This window comes from Heloderma suspectum, chromosome 2 (assembly GCF_057233095.1).
Source record: "Heloderma suspectum isolate Gila_16-S chromosome 2, 16-S_ref, whole genome shotgun sequence".
Lineage (NCBI taxonomy): Eukaryota > Metazoa > Chordata > Lepidosauria > Squamata > Helodermatidae > Heloderma > Heloderma suspectum.
The window spans coordinates 163,221,881-163,235,661 of NC_139459.1; the positions used below are offsets into that span (position 1 = coordinate 163,221,881).

At 52.3% G+C, this 13,781-nt stretch overlaps 1 protein-coding gene across 18 annotated transcripts in view; it reads right to left on the minus strand.

The window, feature by feature from the left end:
- Positions 1-13,781, minus strand: part of PNPLA6 (patatin like domain 6, lysophospholipase) — a 69,787-nt gene that overhangs the window by 21,306 nt on the left and 34,700 nt on the right. For 16 of the 18 annotated variants that reach the window (XM_084835606.1, XM_084835602.1, XM_084835612.1 and 13 more), the window contains 15 exons: positions 13,470-13,661; positions 11,994-12,071; positions 10,644-10,849; positions 9,650-9,781; positions 8,814-8,937; positions 7,354-7,467; positions 6,403-6,478; positions 6,044-6,184; positions 5,897-5,960; positions 4,692-4,860; positions 4,017-4,199; positions 3,337-3,455; positions 2,943-3,099; positions 1,324-1,440; positions 429-498 (listed from right to left, as the gene is read on the minus strand). In XM_084835606.1, the coding sequence (XP_084691732.1) occupies positions 429-498; positions 1,324-1,440; positions 2,943-3,099; positions 3,337-3,455; positions 4,017-4,199; positions 4,692-4,860; positions 5,897-5,960; positions 6,044-6,184; positions 6,403-6,478; positions 7,354-7,467; positions 8,814-8,937; positions 9,650-9,781; positions 10,644-10,849; positions 11,994-12,071; positions 13,470-13,661 (1,942 nt within the window). The remainder of the gene's footprint in view (positions 1-428; positions 499-1,323; positions 1,441-2,942; positions 3,100-3,336; positions 3,456-4,016; positions 4,200-4,691; positions 4,861-5,896; positions 5,961-6,043; positions 6,185-6,402; positions 6,479-7,353; positions 7,468-8,813; positions 8,938-9,649; positions 9,782-10,643; positions 10,850-11,993; positions 12,072-13,469; positions 13,662-13,781) is intronic. The other 2 variants (XM_084835613.1, XM_084835607.1) reach the window with 1 other exon arrangement.

The window sequence follows — 13,781 nt, forward strand, 5'->3', positions numbered from 1 at the left end:
GGCTTTGGCCCTTGCTATGGACAGCAACACCAGAGGTGTCCTGGAGGGAAAGCTCACACCTGCTGTCTCCCAGGCCTCTTCCTGTGCTAGGGACACAGTGTTACAGCCCCCAAATGGGAGCATGGGCAAATGCCATCTGGATGTGTCCTTCCCTCACAGCAGTGCAAGAGATCCATTTTGAGCAGGTAATCAGGGTTCTCTGGAGGCAGCTGTTTCCCTCTTAGACTCATGATCCCCAGTGGAACAAGAGCCTTTCAATACACCACTCCCCAATCCATGGGTCCCATCTCCTTCTGGTTAGGGAGTGAGGGCCATGAGTCCTTGGACACTGGAGGCCACTCCTGAACTTCAGGGGCAGGAGGGGAGGTGTGTGTTGTTGAACCCCAGAGTCAGTCACGCCCTCTGTGCTGGAGGAAATGCACGCTTACCATCTTTGTGGACTCGCATGGCAGAAGCTGTGATGTCTGTTGTCACATTAAAGTATGGGAGCCACAGATCCTGCAGTGGACAGAGTGGAACAGAATGGAGATCACACACAGGACTCTGCCTGCAAGAGGAGGGGAAGCCCCAAAGAGGGATGCATCTACTCTACACATCTGTACACACATTCACACAAACGGGCCCAAATTCTGTAGCAACAAAAGTCAAATTCTGCAGCCTGAATAACTGTATGCACGTTTGCCATATTTTCTTGACTTGTACAATGTGTTCTGTTTCTGCTTGCCATGGGGAGAGGCATAGAGCCATGAACAGCACTTAAGATCTCCCCCAGGTACAGAAATGTAACCTGACAGCTTCTGACCCAGTTTGCATGATTAAACAACCCACAGTTTGTTAACTGTGGGTTGTTTGGGAGCACACAAGAGCAAGTGATGGTGCTAGCTCCTGACCGCTCACCTCCTTCCAGTGTGCTAAAAAACCCAGGGATGATCTGTCCCTGGGTTGTTCTCTGTGATGTGCAAACCCAGAACTTTGAGTTGTTGAGGTAGAAACAGCCCAGAGTTAGAACCCATGGTTTGTTCTTGGGTTAAAAGTCTGGGTTGTTTCTCCCTCAACAACCCAGAATTCCAGGTTCACATGTCGCAGTTTAAGAGAAAACAATGAAGAAAACAACAGCAACATCAACAACTAGAAATCTTGAGAATGATGGATTCTGCACCACCAGATCTCAAATCATGCACGTGTGTGGTGCAGTCCAGGCACATAGGCCCTTCGTCGGGCACACAGGGCCACTGAGTTCAAATGCTTAGCTGCAGGAACACATCCTAAGTTCAGTGGGAGGAAGCAGATCTCTGCTTCGCCGTGGTGCTGATGAAAACATACCTCAATCTGCTTGTCCTGGAACACCTTGTGAATGCTGGCGTTGAAGGCAGAACCAGAGAACATGGAGGTGATGGGGTAGGTGAGATCCAGCACTGTTGCAAACACTGAATTCATGCTCTGTGGAAGGGACAGTTGAGTACGTTAGGGCAGGGGCATTAGGCAGGAACAGGCCAAACATCGAGAAGTTGGCCAAAGAGGCTGTCATTCAGCCCCATGAGGTCTGCAGTGATGGGCTTCCTTCTTCTCTCCTGACTTCTGTTTTGGAATTGGGGAAGCCACCTCTGACCTTTGCTTACAGAAGGGATGGGCAACTTGTGGCCCTCCAGATGTTTGGTTTACAACTCCCATCAGCCCTGGCCATCAGAGCTAATGGTGAGGGATGATGGGAGTTGTACACCAAATCATCTGGAAGGCCACAGGTTGCCCATACCTGGCTTACAGGTAGCCTAAAAGAAGTTGGCAAAAAAGGAGAGGAAAATGATTCAAAGTGAAATGTCTACAATGGAAGATGGGCAAGACAGTATTGACTGTGACGTGTCTAGCCTGCATCGTAGTCACAAGAACTACAGCATGCTTCCTCTATGCAGTTGAAATCATGCTTGTTTGATAGCAAATCAATTTCAGATTGTTTAGCCAATAATCAGTGAAAGGGTTATTCATCCATGTTTGATCAGGTGTAAAAGGCCTGTTTGAACCGCAGGAGACTGGCCCCTTGCTGGTCTGCAGCCACCTCTTCTATGTCTCATCAAACATTCCCTTCATAGAACTTGCACCCAGATCCTAAACACACTGATCCCTTCAGTCATCCCATTGCTTTCACTGGGGGTTCGTTCTAAGCACTGCGTTCAGGGTCAGAGTGCACTAGCTCATTCCTTTGGGAGACTAACTCAGTATTTGGCTATCCGCTGGAAATGTGGCATGTTCTTGCTACATTTTCACTTCTATTATTCATTCATTCATTCATTCATTCATTCATATTGCTTTCGACAGTTTTCCCAAAATCCATTTTATTTATTCATTCTCATTTCAATATTTTCAACTACCTCTTCTATATTTATATTAATTTTTAGGAAAACGTAGTATTATTGGATACACAGATAAAACTCTAGTGAGAAGAGAACCCACTAAGTCTACAATCCCAGGCTCTAAAACTGTTCTTCCAGCAATCAATCAAGGCACGTAGTTACCACCCATCATTCATTGCCTTTCACCCACCTGCAAGTCTTCAATCGAGGCCAGGAAGGGCAAGGTAGAAACTCATGTGCCCAACACATAGTACTCCAGGCTGAAATTGCTACAAAGTACACTACAGCTTCCTTTCCAAGCTGCCAAAGGTTTGGCCTCTTGCATTTTGACAGGCCGACAGTGCAATCCTAGACATGTCTAGTCAGAAGCAAACCCCAATGAGCTCAATAGGACTTACTCCCATCCGATGCTCTGACTTGGATGCCTGCATTGAGCAGGGGATTGGACTTGATGGCCTTGTAGGCCCCTTCCAACCCTACCATTCTATGATTCTATGATTCTAAGTGCTCATTGGATTGCAGCCTTCATTGCCTATCTGGCCTCCTTGCTTCCTCTAAGCCCCCACTCTTCCCATGGTTCCAATACTTGCTCACTTTGGCCCACTCCCTGGCTCGCTGCTTTGTGCGCACTGCACTCCTCTCCTCAGCATAGAGGGCGCCAATGAAGGAGCCAATTGAGGTACCACCAATCAGGTCGATGGGGAGACCAGCTTCCTCCATGGCCTTGATCACCCCAATGTGAGAGCAGCCCCTGCAGGGAAAGGAAGAACCATGCCTGGAGAGGTCTGCCTCCGAAACGCATGGACCAAATGCAGCACTCTGTCCCCGCAGCCCCACCCCTGGCTCTCCAAGAACAGCTGGGAGCTCTCCTTGCTCCTCTCTAGGCCAAGAGAAGTGGGCTGGGACTCTTGCCTGGGGTATAAAAAGCTGCATACAGGCCCAGCTCCCACCCTACAAACATTCCCTGAGTTCTTTGTAGGGAATTTACCTGGCCCCGCCACCACCCAGAACCAAAGCAATGGTGTTGCCTGTAAGAACTCGTGCCAGACGGGAAAAGTCACTGTGGCGATCAGCATTCTTCTCAAAGACCTTCTCGTACATCTCTCTCTGTGGCGGAGGAAGAGAGAGAGAGAGAGAGAGAGAGGGCACAAAGCTACCTCCACCAGTGTTAAAGAAGTGGGACATGGGGCTGGGGGTGGGGGGTTGAGTTTGCCTGCTCCAATGTATCAACTTTTCGTCTAAAACAAAGATGAACAAATTCAGCTGCTCCCCAGCCCACAACCACCCACCCCAATATCCACTGACTACTACTGAGGCCTGTCTAACCTGCTCAACCTGACAAAATTTGGCCCGTGTTCCGTCAGAGCTTCCCATGAAGAAGATACTAAACCAACGCAGGTTGTGGGGAGGGGAACATTGAGTCATGGCGAGTTGGGCTACAGGGACAGTGCTCCAGTAAGGAATGAAACATGGCGATGGAGATCTGGCATGGCAGCCTGAGCAGGATAGCCTGCACAGGGTCTCAGGGCCGAGGAGCATCCCAAGAAGAACGGGCAGCTAGTCACTGCCAGGTAAAGGAAGGCGGTGGGGCCAAGGCAGAGGCACTTGGGAGGTGCGAACACAGGTGGAGAGGCAAACGTGAGGAAATAGAGCAGAAGTGGCTGGTACCAGCTTGCTGGGGCTGCGCCGGGAAAAGACCCTCCGCCGACACCTGATGTGCAGGTGTCCTGAGCACCAGCTGCGCATGTTGAGCCACTCCACGGTGCGGGCAGGACTGGGACCATCCTCGCGGTGCAGGAGGATGAGCTGCTTCAGGGCTCGCACAGCTGTGCTCTCCATCATCTGCTCCAGCTGGGCAAAGCAGGGGGAGGGAGGGGAGGAGGGAGAGAGGGAGGGAGGGAGGAGTTGAGCCCATGGCCTTTGCTCGCACTGCAGCGTGCCGTGCAGGGCCAACTACCTTGCTTCTGCTAATTGCTCCTTTAATCCCTCGATCACAGCCCTCATCAACGAGCGAGTGCCACCATGCCCAAGAGAGAAGGCAGAAAACTATGACCATTACAGCTCTTGTCATTATTGGATGGCACAAGGGCAAGCAAGGGTAGCAAGTTCGCAAGAAACCAACCCGGATGAGACAATGGAAAGGTGCCATTTGATCCATTCTGGGTCTTGACCGTCTCCGTCTAAGACCGACACAGCAACATCCACTCTGGTAGTTCTATGATGGGGGCGGCAGCATGAAAACCATCCGTCCAGCTCCCCCTTCCCCTCTCCCAGCCTGGGAGAAGCTGCTCTCCCAGCCCAGCGGGCCCCGTTCCTCTCTTGTCATGTGCAGGCTCCCCGTACCTCGCCCAGCGTGGGCTCCTGGTCCCCCAGGCCCACAATGAGAATGCAGTCAGCTTGGCGGATGCAGCGCACTGTCCAGGGCGTCAAGGTGTAGTCAGTCTGGTACAGCACAATGCGGTGGATGTCCTCCTGCTGGGCCAGCCAGCCAGACAGCCGATATTCATGGATGCTGTAGGGAAAAGACAGCAGCTGCTTCTCTCCTGGCATCCTCACCAGCCAGCCCACCAGGCGGGGGAAGGGGGAGGGAGAGTGCCCAGAAAGGCAACGCCACATCTCCCACACGATCCTGCAAAGTGCGCACTCCACTACCCCAGCCCTGTTGCTTTTCCAGGGACTCAGAGCTCATGGGGCAATCCACGTCATCAGGGGTGGCGGACCCGTGGCCCTCCAGGCATTGTTGCACTGCAACTCCCATAATCCCTGACCATTGGCCCTGCTGGTGGGGGCTGATGGGAAATGAAGCTCAGCAACATCTGGAGGGCCAAAGGTTCACCCCATCCATCCTTGACATTTTATGCAAACACTTTGTTGAATTGGTGGACAGGGCACACAGCCCAATGGACAGAGGATGGGATAGGAGAAGACAACATCTCTGTCGTGGGCTTGCAGTCTAGGCTCGAGGAAATCAAATTCTCCCTGTCTCAGTTCCCTGGCTGAAAAGGGGGCACATTAGGGTTATTGCAGGGCAAACATAATAAAAAATGCAATGCATTCTGTGTGAGATCAGGTGATATGTGGATGACAGAAAAATGCTTGCTAGACAACTTCCCAGTTGTCTGGTGCCCTACAGGGGCCTCTCACTGGGGAGGAAAAGACCCCTAAAGCGTTTGCATTTTCACTTAGGAAACCTCAGTATGCTCAGCATTATGACAAGAATTTCATCATACCAATTAACAGAGCAAATGCTAGACCTGAGATCCACTGGCTGAGGGGCGTTAGTACTTGGAGAAAGCCCCGAGATGCTGGTGGAATGGAAGATGCAGTGCCACCATGACTCACATGGCAGAAGAAGGCCTCAGGTACGCTGGAGGAACACCCCACTAGTGAAAATATGCCAGCGAAATAGGGCAGAGTCGGGAGTAGCACAGGGGAGACTCCACTTATGCCATAACCGGTACCCCCTCAATCCAGGGCTGTCCCTCCCTCAACAGCAGTTATGACATTTCTGCCTACAGACTGACTGCATGCGCACACGCACAACCTACCTGTCCAGTGCTGAGGCCCCGAGACGAGCCCGGATGATGTCACTAGTGAGCAACAGGGTCGGGCCTGTGAAGCCAGAAGAAAATTGGCCATGACTAAAGGATCCAGGGCCGAGCAACACAAGAAGAGAGAGTGCCGGCAGAGCTCACCAATGGCGTTCAGGGCATGCTTGAGTTCCAAGGTGAAGGCCGCCATTGGCACATCATCACACACCGGAAGGACTGCCACCGTTGAGAGGTTACTGGCTGGATTGGTCAGCTCTGAGCTGGGGGCCATGCCAAGGCCAGAACCTGCAGAGGGAGACGCAATTACCACTGGGGCCCGAAGCCCTGAAGTGGCTGGCATGGGCATTATATGCCTGTAAACAGGACGCTGCACACCACAGCAGCCCCTTCCCCCCAATCCCCCACTGGGCCACTCCCTGAACCACAATGCAGCAGAGCAGGGATACTCTGTCCATACCATGCAGCCAGAGGCTGGTGCATGGCCGGAAGAGCGGCACTCCTACCTGGGAAAGGGCCACGCAACTGCTGCAAGTTTCCCAGGATCTTCTGACTCAGCAGGTGAATAAGGCGGGTGACAACCTGTACATAAGGCATGAGCAGGTTGGAGAGTCAAGGGGACATAAGCAGGTGGATCTGTGGCCTGCTTACAGCTTGGCCAAGGAGAAAGCCCTTGGGCTGTTCCCAGCTCTGAAGCAATACAGCTGCAGGACCAGCTGTATTGCCAAGTGTTCACAGCAAGATCAGCAAGGTGGGCTGGGGCCAGCCTGCCTAGCTGCAGGGTGTCTTTCTGCTACTGAAATGGGGCATGCTCACAGCAACCCAAGAAAAAACTTGGACCTTTAAAGGTCCACCTGCCTTCACCATTCTGACGTATGGATCCAACCTGCTCAAAATCAAGATGACTTTGAAATGAGGAGTGGGACTGGCACCCTGTGTTTGTGTTAACAGCCGACCAGAGAGCTTGCAGTCAGAAGAACAAATGGACAGTGCCCAGTTTGTTTTATAATCACAAGGTGGGTCAAGCAGTAAAATGGAGCATTTCCTTTTTCTGTGTGCATTATGGATGTATTTTTAGGACAGCCTTCTCCGACTTGGTGCCCTCCCAAAGTGTAAGACTACAACTCCCATCATCTATCCATGCTTATCCTATGGGGTGATGCATGCTAGAGATGAACTCAGTTGAGGATTTGGTTATGAAGTGCATTCTTTTAATCTTTATACTGAGTGTTTATGTCTATTGATAAGGCCTCTCTAGCTGAGTGCATATATCAGTACCATACCAGATGTATTATATATCACACAGACACACTCCAAATTCTACTAAAAGAAATCTCAGAACTGGCTGCACAATTAACAGGTGCAAATTCAGGACCCATTTGTGCTCCTAACATCAAGAACTTAAGTCGAAATGCAGAATGTGATCCTTCTGAAGCGCAGAGTTTCTGGCCGCTCACCTGAGGATAACGTCGCTTGATGTTATTGAGGGTCCCTTCTGGGAGCTTGGCCAACTCTGTGTCCCTCACTGCGTGGACAGTGGTGGCCCTGGCTTGGCGGGTCAGGGCTTCTACCTGAAGGCGCAACAGGTGAGTCACATTAGGAAGCCCCCACCTCAGGATTCCTGGCATGAAAGGGGGGAACTCTTCAGACATTAGGGACGTGCAAACCAAAGAACATTTTGCTGATAATTATTTCAGGTCCAAGCACAGGAGAGGAAAGGACATCCAGGAGGGGCCACGGCTGAGACAAAGCAGAGATGCTCAGCAGGTGCACTTGTCCAGGACCGGGCCAGAGCGAGAGTCTGATCTTGTCGCTTGAGTCCACCTTACAGAATGAAGGGAAGCACTGGCCTTTGAGCCTAGAGGGGGCAGAGGGGGCCTCTTGATTATGATAGCCAGGAGTTCGGGCCCTGCTCTCCAGCAAGTGAAAGAACTGGGCATGTTGAGCCTTGAGAAGAGAAGACTGAGGGGAGATATGATTGCGCTCTTCAAGTACTTGAAAGGTTGTCACAGAGAGGAAGGCCAGGATCTCTTCTCCATCATCCCAGAGTGCAGGGCACGGAATAACGGGCTCAAGTTACAGGAAGCCAGATTCCAGCTGAACATCAGGAGAAACATCCTGACTGTTAGAGCAATATGACAGTGGAACCAATTACCTAGGGAGGTAGTGGGCTCTCCCACACTGGAGGCCTTCAAGACGAGGCTGGACAGCCATTTGTCAGGGATGCTCTGACTTGGATTCCTGCACTGAGCAGGGGGTTGGACTCGATGGCCTTGTAGGCCCCTTCCATCCCTACCATTCCATGATTCTATGAAGTGAGCAGCTACAGAGAGCTCCTCTGGCTAGCCTCTCCACACCCTGGTCACCCTCTAGCACACCAGCAGGTCACCACATGGGGACTAAGCATCTATTTAGAGGCTCAGGAGGATCCCAACATTCCCTGCAGGTCCTGTTGCTGTGCCAGAACTGAGGCCTGCTTTCAGCTATCATCAGGCCAGGCCAGGAAACAGCGGTGCTTAAACTCTCCATTGGCAGCCAACAGTCTCTGCTACAAAGAGTCTCTCCAGTCCTGCTCCCGGAATCCCCCGAGAGGCTCCAGTCTGTCTCCCAGAGCTTTCCCCCCGCCGCAGGACAACCTGCTCCCCTGGACCTCAGCCGCGCCGCACCCTCCTCTCACTACTGATCAGACCGGGACAGCTTGTGCTCGGAAGGCGGGAGTAGCGAGTGGGCAGGTGGGTCTCACCACAAACCTGCAACCTTCCCATGGCTAAGCATGTGGCGCTAGGGAGAGAGAGGGAGCCTGAGCACCTGGGAGCCAAAGCACGCCACTGCGTTTGTGCCATGCCACTGTGCTGTGCAGCTGGCCAGCCGCCCTGCAGGGGCGCCCACCTGGAGCCTTCCCCACACTAGCACTCACCACGCCAATGAGGTCCCCGCGCCCGTACTCCCCAGCCAGCTCCTTCTTGCCGCTGCCCTTCTGGATCACTGAGCGCAGCCGCCCGTTCAGCACGATGTAGGTGCAGTCCGACTTGTCACCCTGCCTGGGGGAAAAGGGGCAGGGGAAGGAAGAGACCCTCATCTGGCTGGCCTGGTCCCCTCCCTGGGGCTCCGCTATCTATTGTGCTCACTTTGACTTCATTTAAAATTAGTTTTAGGCCACCTTTAAGGATAAAGCCCTCTCAAGGATAAAAACCATACACAAATATACAAATAGCCAATAAATGTACAATAAGATGCTACAAAACGTATAAAACACTATAAAAACAAATGACCTGCAGCCCACAGATTATGGGAAAGCCAGCAAAAACAGATGGGTCTTCAGAGCCACCACCGAAAAGGCCCTCTCTCTTGTAATCACCAGCCAGACTGTCCTCAGTGGCGGGCACCAAGCTATCCACCAAAGCCCTTCAAGCGAGGTATTTGATGGGAGTATTATGACATGGGCTCTGCATGTGTGCATGTCTAATCAGTCCCCTGGGATTCCGTAGGCAGAATAGAGCCCTTCAATTGGGGAGTGCAACCACTGAAGTTCCTGCCTGTGCCCCCTTCTCCCAATTGTAACTAAACTGAAGCAACAGGAAGAGGAAGGGCCTAGAATTCCCTTGCGTGGAGGACAAGCTTGGAGCCCCAACCAGATCTAGGTTGGAGAAGAGGTACCTTGCCAAAGGAAATGGGGAATTCCAGGCATAATGAAATAATAAATAAAATAAGATAAGGCGGAAAGGGGATGGGGAAAGAGTCCCTCTCCCTTACCTGTAAAGGGCCCGCCCAGCCTCCACGGCCATCCAGTCAATAGCAAAGTCCATCTGGCGCACAAAGGGAGACATACGGGCTGCCACAGTATGAGCAACACTCAGTACCACACTTGGTTGTTCTCGCATAATCCTGAAGTGGGGGGGAGTCAGAGATTAGTGGCAGAGCACAAGCTTTGCAGCATGCAGAGGGTCCCAGTTCAGTCCCCAGTGCCAGGGCCAGGAAATACCTCTGACTGAGGCCCAGGAAAGGCACTGTCTGTTTGGTTTGACAGTACTGGGCTTTGGCTCAGTGCAAGGCCCAATTCATGTACTCCTTCACTGGTAGTTGCTGGAAACTGTAGTTTCCAGGAGAGTTGCTACAGGGGGGAAACTCTCTGTGTGTGTGCGTGTGTGAGCATGCGCGTGCACAGTGATGGTCATGTGGCTGCATCAGTTTTAGCCATCCCAGCCAATCTCCTTGTTTTCAAAGTGATTAGCCGGCACAGTTAAAGTGCAAAGAGTTTCATGCAGGCGTTGCCGTCCACATGTTGTTATCCCATCAGCCCCAGCCAGCATAGCTGATGGTGAGGGCTGATGGGAGTTGCAGTCCAGCATCATCTAGAGGCCACGAGTTGCCCATCCCTGGTTTCGTTTTCTGCTTTGCTCCTCAAGAAAAGCGTGGCTTCAATCTTAAGCAGCACCTCCTACTGGGGGGCAGCGGAGAGTCTCCTGTGGCCAAGAAAGCCCCTCCTCTCCTCCTGCCAGTAGCCCTGCAATGAAGCAATGGGTGTAATCTAGCCCTTTTCCTCCATTCTGCTCCGTCTGGGGTTGCCCACTGGACACCCCCCCCCCCCAGATTCCACGGCAGAGGGAAAAGGGTGGCTCAGCTCATCAGCATGGGGAACACTTTCAACTGCAGGGGGATGAGCGATGGCAGAGAACTGGGGGCAGGGATGAGGCACCGTATGGCAAAGGTGCGCGTGTCAGTGTGCGCACGTGCATGCGTCACCCACTCATAAAAGTCCGACTTGGAGATCTTGAGGAAAGTGCAGTCCCGGTTGGCCTTGATGGTGAAGATAAGCGGCTCCCCAGTGAGCACGGCTAGCTGGCCCACCATCTCGCCAGGCTGCGTCAAGAAGAGGCAGACATCCTCGGCCTTGTCGATCATCCTCTGGTAAACGTGCAGGCAGCCCCACAGCACAAAGTGCAGGCTGACGTCCTGTCAAGAAAGACCTGCGTAAGCAGTGCTGCCTTCCTGGCTTGGGCGGAGAAAAGGGATGATGCAGAAGCCACAGATTTGCACAGCCGCCGTGGAGGACAACACACAGCCTCTGACTACAGATGACTTGGGAACTTCAGCGGGACTCTAGAAATGTCCATTATTATGATGGCTTTTATTTTTAAGCAAGTTCCTTGCTCTTAAAATCTAAAGCCATGTTGGCAGTTTCTGCTAAAGACTTTGGATACTCAAGAGTTGGCCTTTTGATGGGAGCAAGAAATAAGTTTGGAGCCAATATGCATTTCATTCCCCTTTTCATGTTCCCAGTTCTCATGCCCTGCCCTGACTCCTTTTCGAGTCCCTGACCATCCCTGCCAAATTCTCTGCATGAAGTTGTGCTTTCCATTCCATAGTACAACAGCAAAACACAGAATTATACATCTTGGAGGGAAGCCTCCAACAAACTGAACAACAAAAAAGTAATGCAACAGAATATATGTAAACATTCAACCTGTTCACAATGCTTGCTAGTCGCACTTGGGTTTTCTGGTGAAAAAATCTGTGGCCTGGTGAATTGCTCCAGGAACCAGATCTGGACTGCATTGCTTTTTCAACCTCATGTCCCTGCAGTCAGAAACTGGAGCTGGAGCAAGAACTACAACTGGAGCTGAAATCTGGAGGGGCAGCAGGAGCCTGAAAGTCCTTCTTCATGTTTAAGTTTAACATGCCTACCAATAGTTACATAGCATGGGTTCTTGTCCTGCCCATGGATGTGGAGAACTTGAAAAAGGTTCAGGAGATGATTAAGGGTCTACAAGGCAAATGATATAGAAAGAGGCAGAAGGAACTGGAGGGTATGGAGAAAGAAGTGGTGGTGGGGAGTGATGAAGGATTTGCCAAGTTTTTTCCTTTTATAAAACATGCCCATCGAGTCCTGGACTCCAGCAACAGGCAGAGGAAGCCGTTTTGTGCAAACAAACAGCACATTTCCTTCTCCTTTCCTGATGCTGCATTGTTTATTTGAGCTTTCTTACTGCACTGTATGATTTTTTTTTTAATACCGGAAGGCTGCCTGCAGTTGCCACATCCCCTTTCTGCTGGGCCAGGCAACTTTATCAACTTGCGTGCCCTCTGTAACACTTGCCTGATCTCCTTGACGGGCAATCACCGTCCCAGCCTTGGCATGGTGCAGCAATACCCGATTGTTCAGTAAGGAGGAATCCTGTGGAAAGAGCAGGAGGGCGGCCATGGGTGTCCCATCCTAGTGACTAGGCCAAGCCCTGCAATAGGAGCCAACACCCTGAGACCGGGCAAAGGAAAGGAGGGAAGCATCAGGCCAGTTCCTGCTCCTAGGACACCCCCCAGGCTCTCAGCATGTCAGGGTCAACATGGAGGCCCAACTCCCCCGGCAGAAGAGGGCAGAGTCACTATTCTGAGCTCAGGTGGAAAGAGCAAGGAGGAAAACAACCTGCTGGGCAAGATGCGGAAAGCAGGAGCCTGAAAAGCCCTTGGGCTGATCACTACAATGGGCTCTGCACAGAGCCTGCCTGCCCCAAGCACAGTAAACGTAAAGAATGGTCCTAATCTGAGCCCAGATTCACCGTCAGGTTCCCGTGGACTGCAGCTCCCTCAAGGTGCTGAGATCCACTCCTTTCCCATGGCTCCATCGCAGAACTCCAAGGTTCTGAAACGGAAACAATGGGAGCTGCCCCAACCTCATGTCACTTACTGGGGGACAGTGGTGTGCCCAGCACCTGCGCGGTCCAACTGATGGAACCAGCCGCCGGCCTGGGAGACGCTGGGCCACATGCTGCACCAGCATGTGGAAGCTTCTGCACAACAGCAACATGCAGAGATGCTTTCCAAGCGAACCCCCCCCCCCCCCCCGCCACTCAAAGGGAGAGTCCATGCCAGAACCTGCAGTACCGGGAGTGCAGGATCCTTATGCGATTCAGGGGATCCATGTGATAAGCATCTCTCTATCAGGCGCTCCCTGCTGAATGCGGTGCCACTGGGCACGCAGCGGCATTCTCCAGCAGCTTCCACATGTCTGGTGCAGCGTGTAAACTGGTCCACTGTTGTGCAGCTTTGGGCAAGTAACTTTCTCATGGCCACAATTTTTTTCATATGGGAAACGGGAACAACAGTGACCAGGATACTTGCCAGGATGCACCCTGGGAATATTGTACGGCACAATGAGCAGTGAAACCATGGGAAAAGATTTGGGGCATGTGACAGCTGAGCAGGTTTGGAAGCGAATTAAATGTGTTGAGTAGAGATTCCCTAACACAAAATAAAGGGCAACTGTTCTCTGCTGTGCTCTGGTCTGGGGCAGGTGACCAGGCACTGTTGGGAGGGCAAGCAAAGGGGCGGTGGAGAAGCCCCAGTGTCAACACCAGCCTCTTGACTGACTGAGAGAAGGCAGGCCTTATGGCTGCTCCCCCTCCTGCCCCAAACAAGCCATGCAGCAGGGCTCACCCCTTCTTTGGCCATGGACCACTAGAATCCTCCTCCTGCTCTAACCACAGTCCGTTCCTTTCTAAATCCAATTCAGAGTGAAAGGGATGGGGTGAGGGGCTTCTGCAGGAACCCCACCCCTTGGAGCACAGAAGGTCTCTACCTCGATCTTCATGAGCTTGACCAGCTCCCGCTTGGCAGCCTCAAAGATGGCACTAGTCTGGCGGCCTTGGTATGGCCCGAAGGGGCAGTTGCCAGTCGCTGAGTCATCCTCACAGTAGTTGTAGTGGTAGATCCCAGACGGCTGCTCTTCCACTGTCACAGACTTCCGCTCCCGAGGCTCATGTGAGATGGACTGCCAAGGATGGGGACAGGAACGAGCAGCTCAGGGGAGGCAGAAGGGACAAGAGGCCAGCCGCAGAAGAGGCTTTCCAAAGGGAAGGCCTGAAATGCACCACTCTTGCCAGGCAGACAC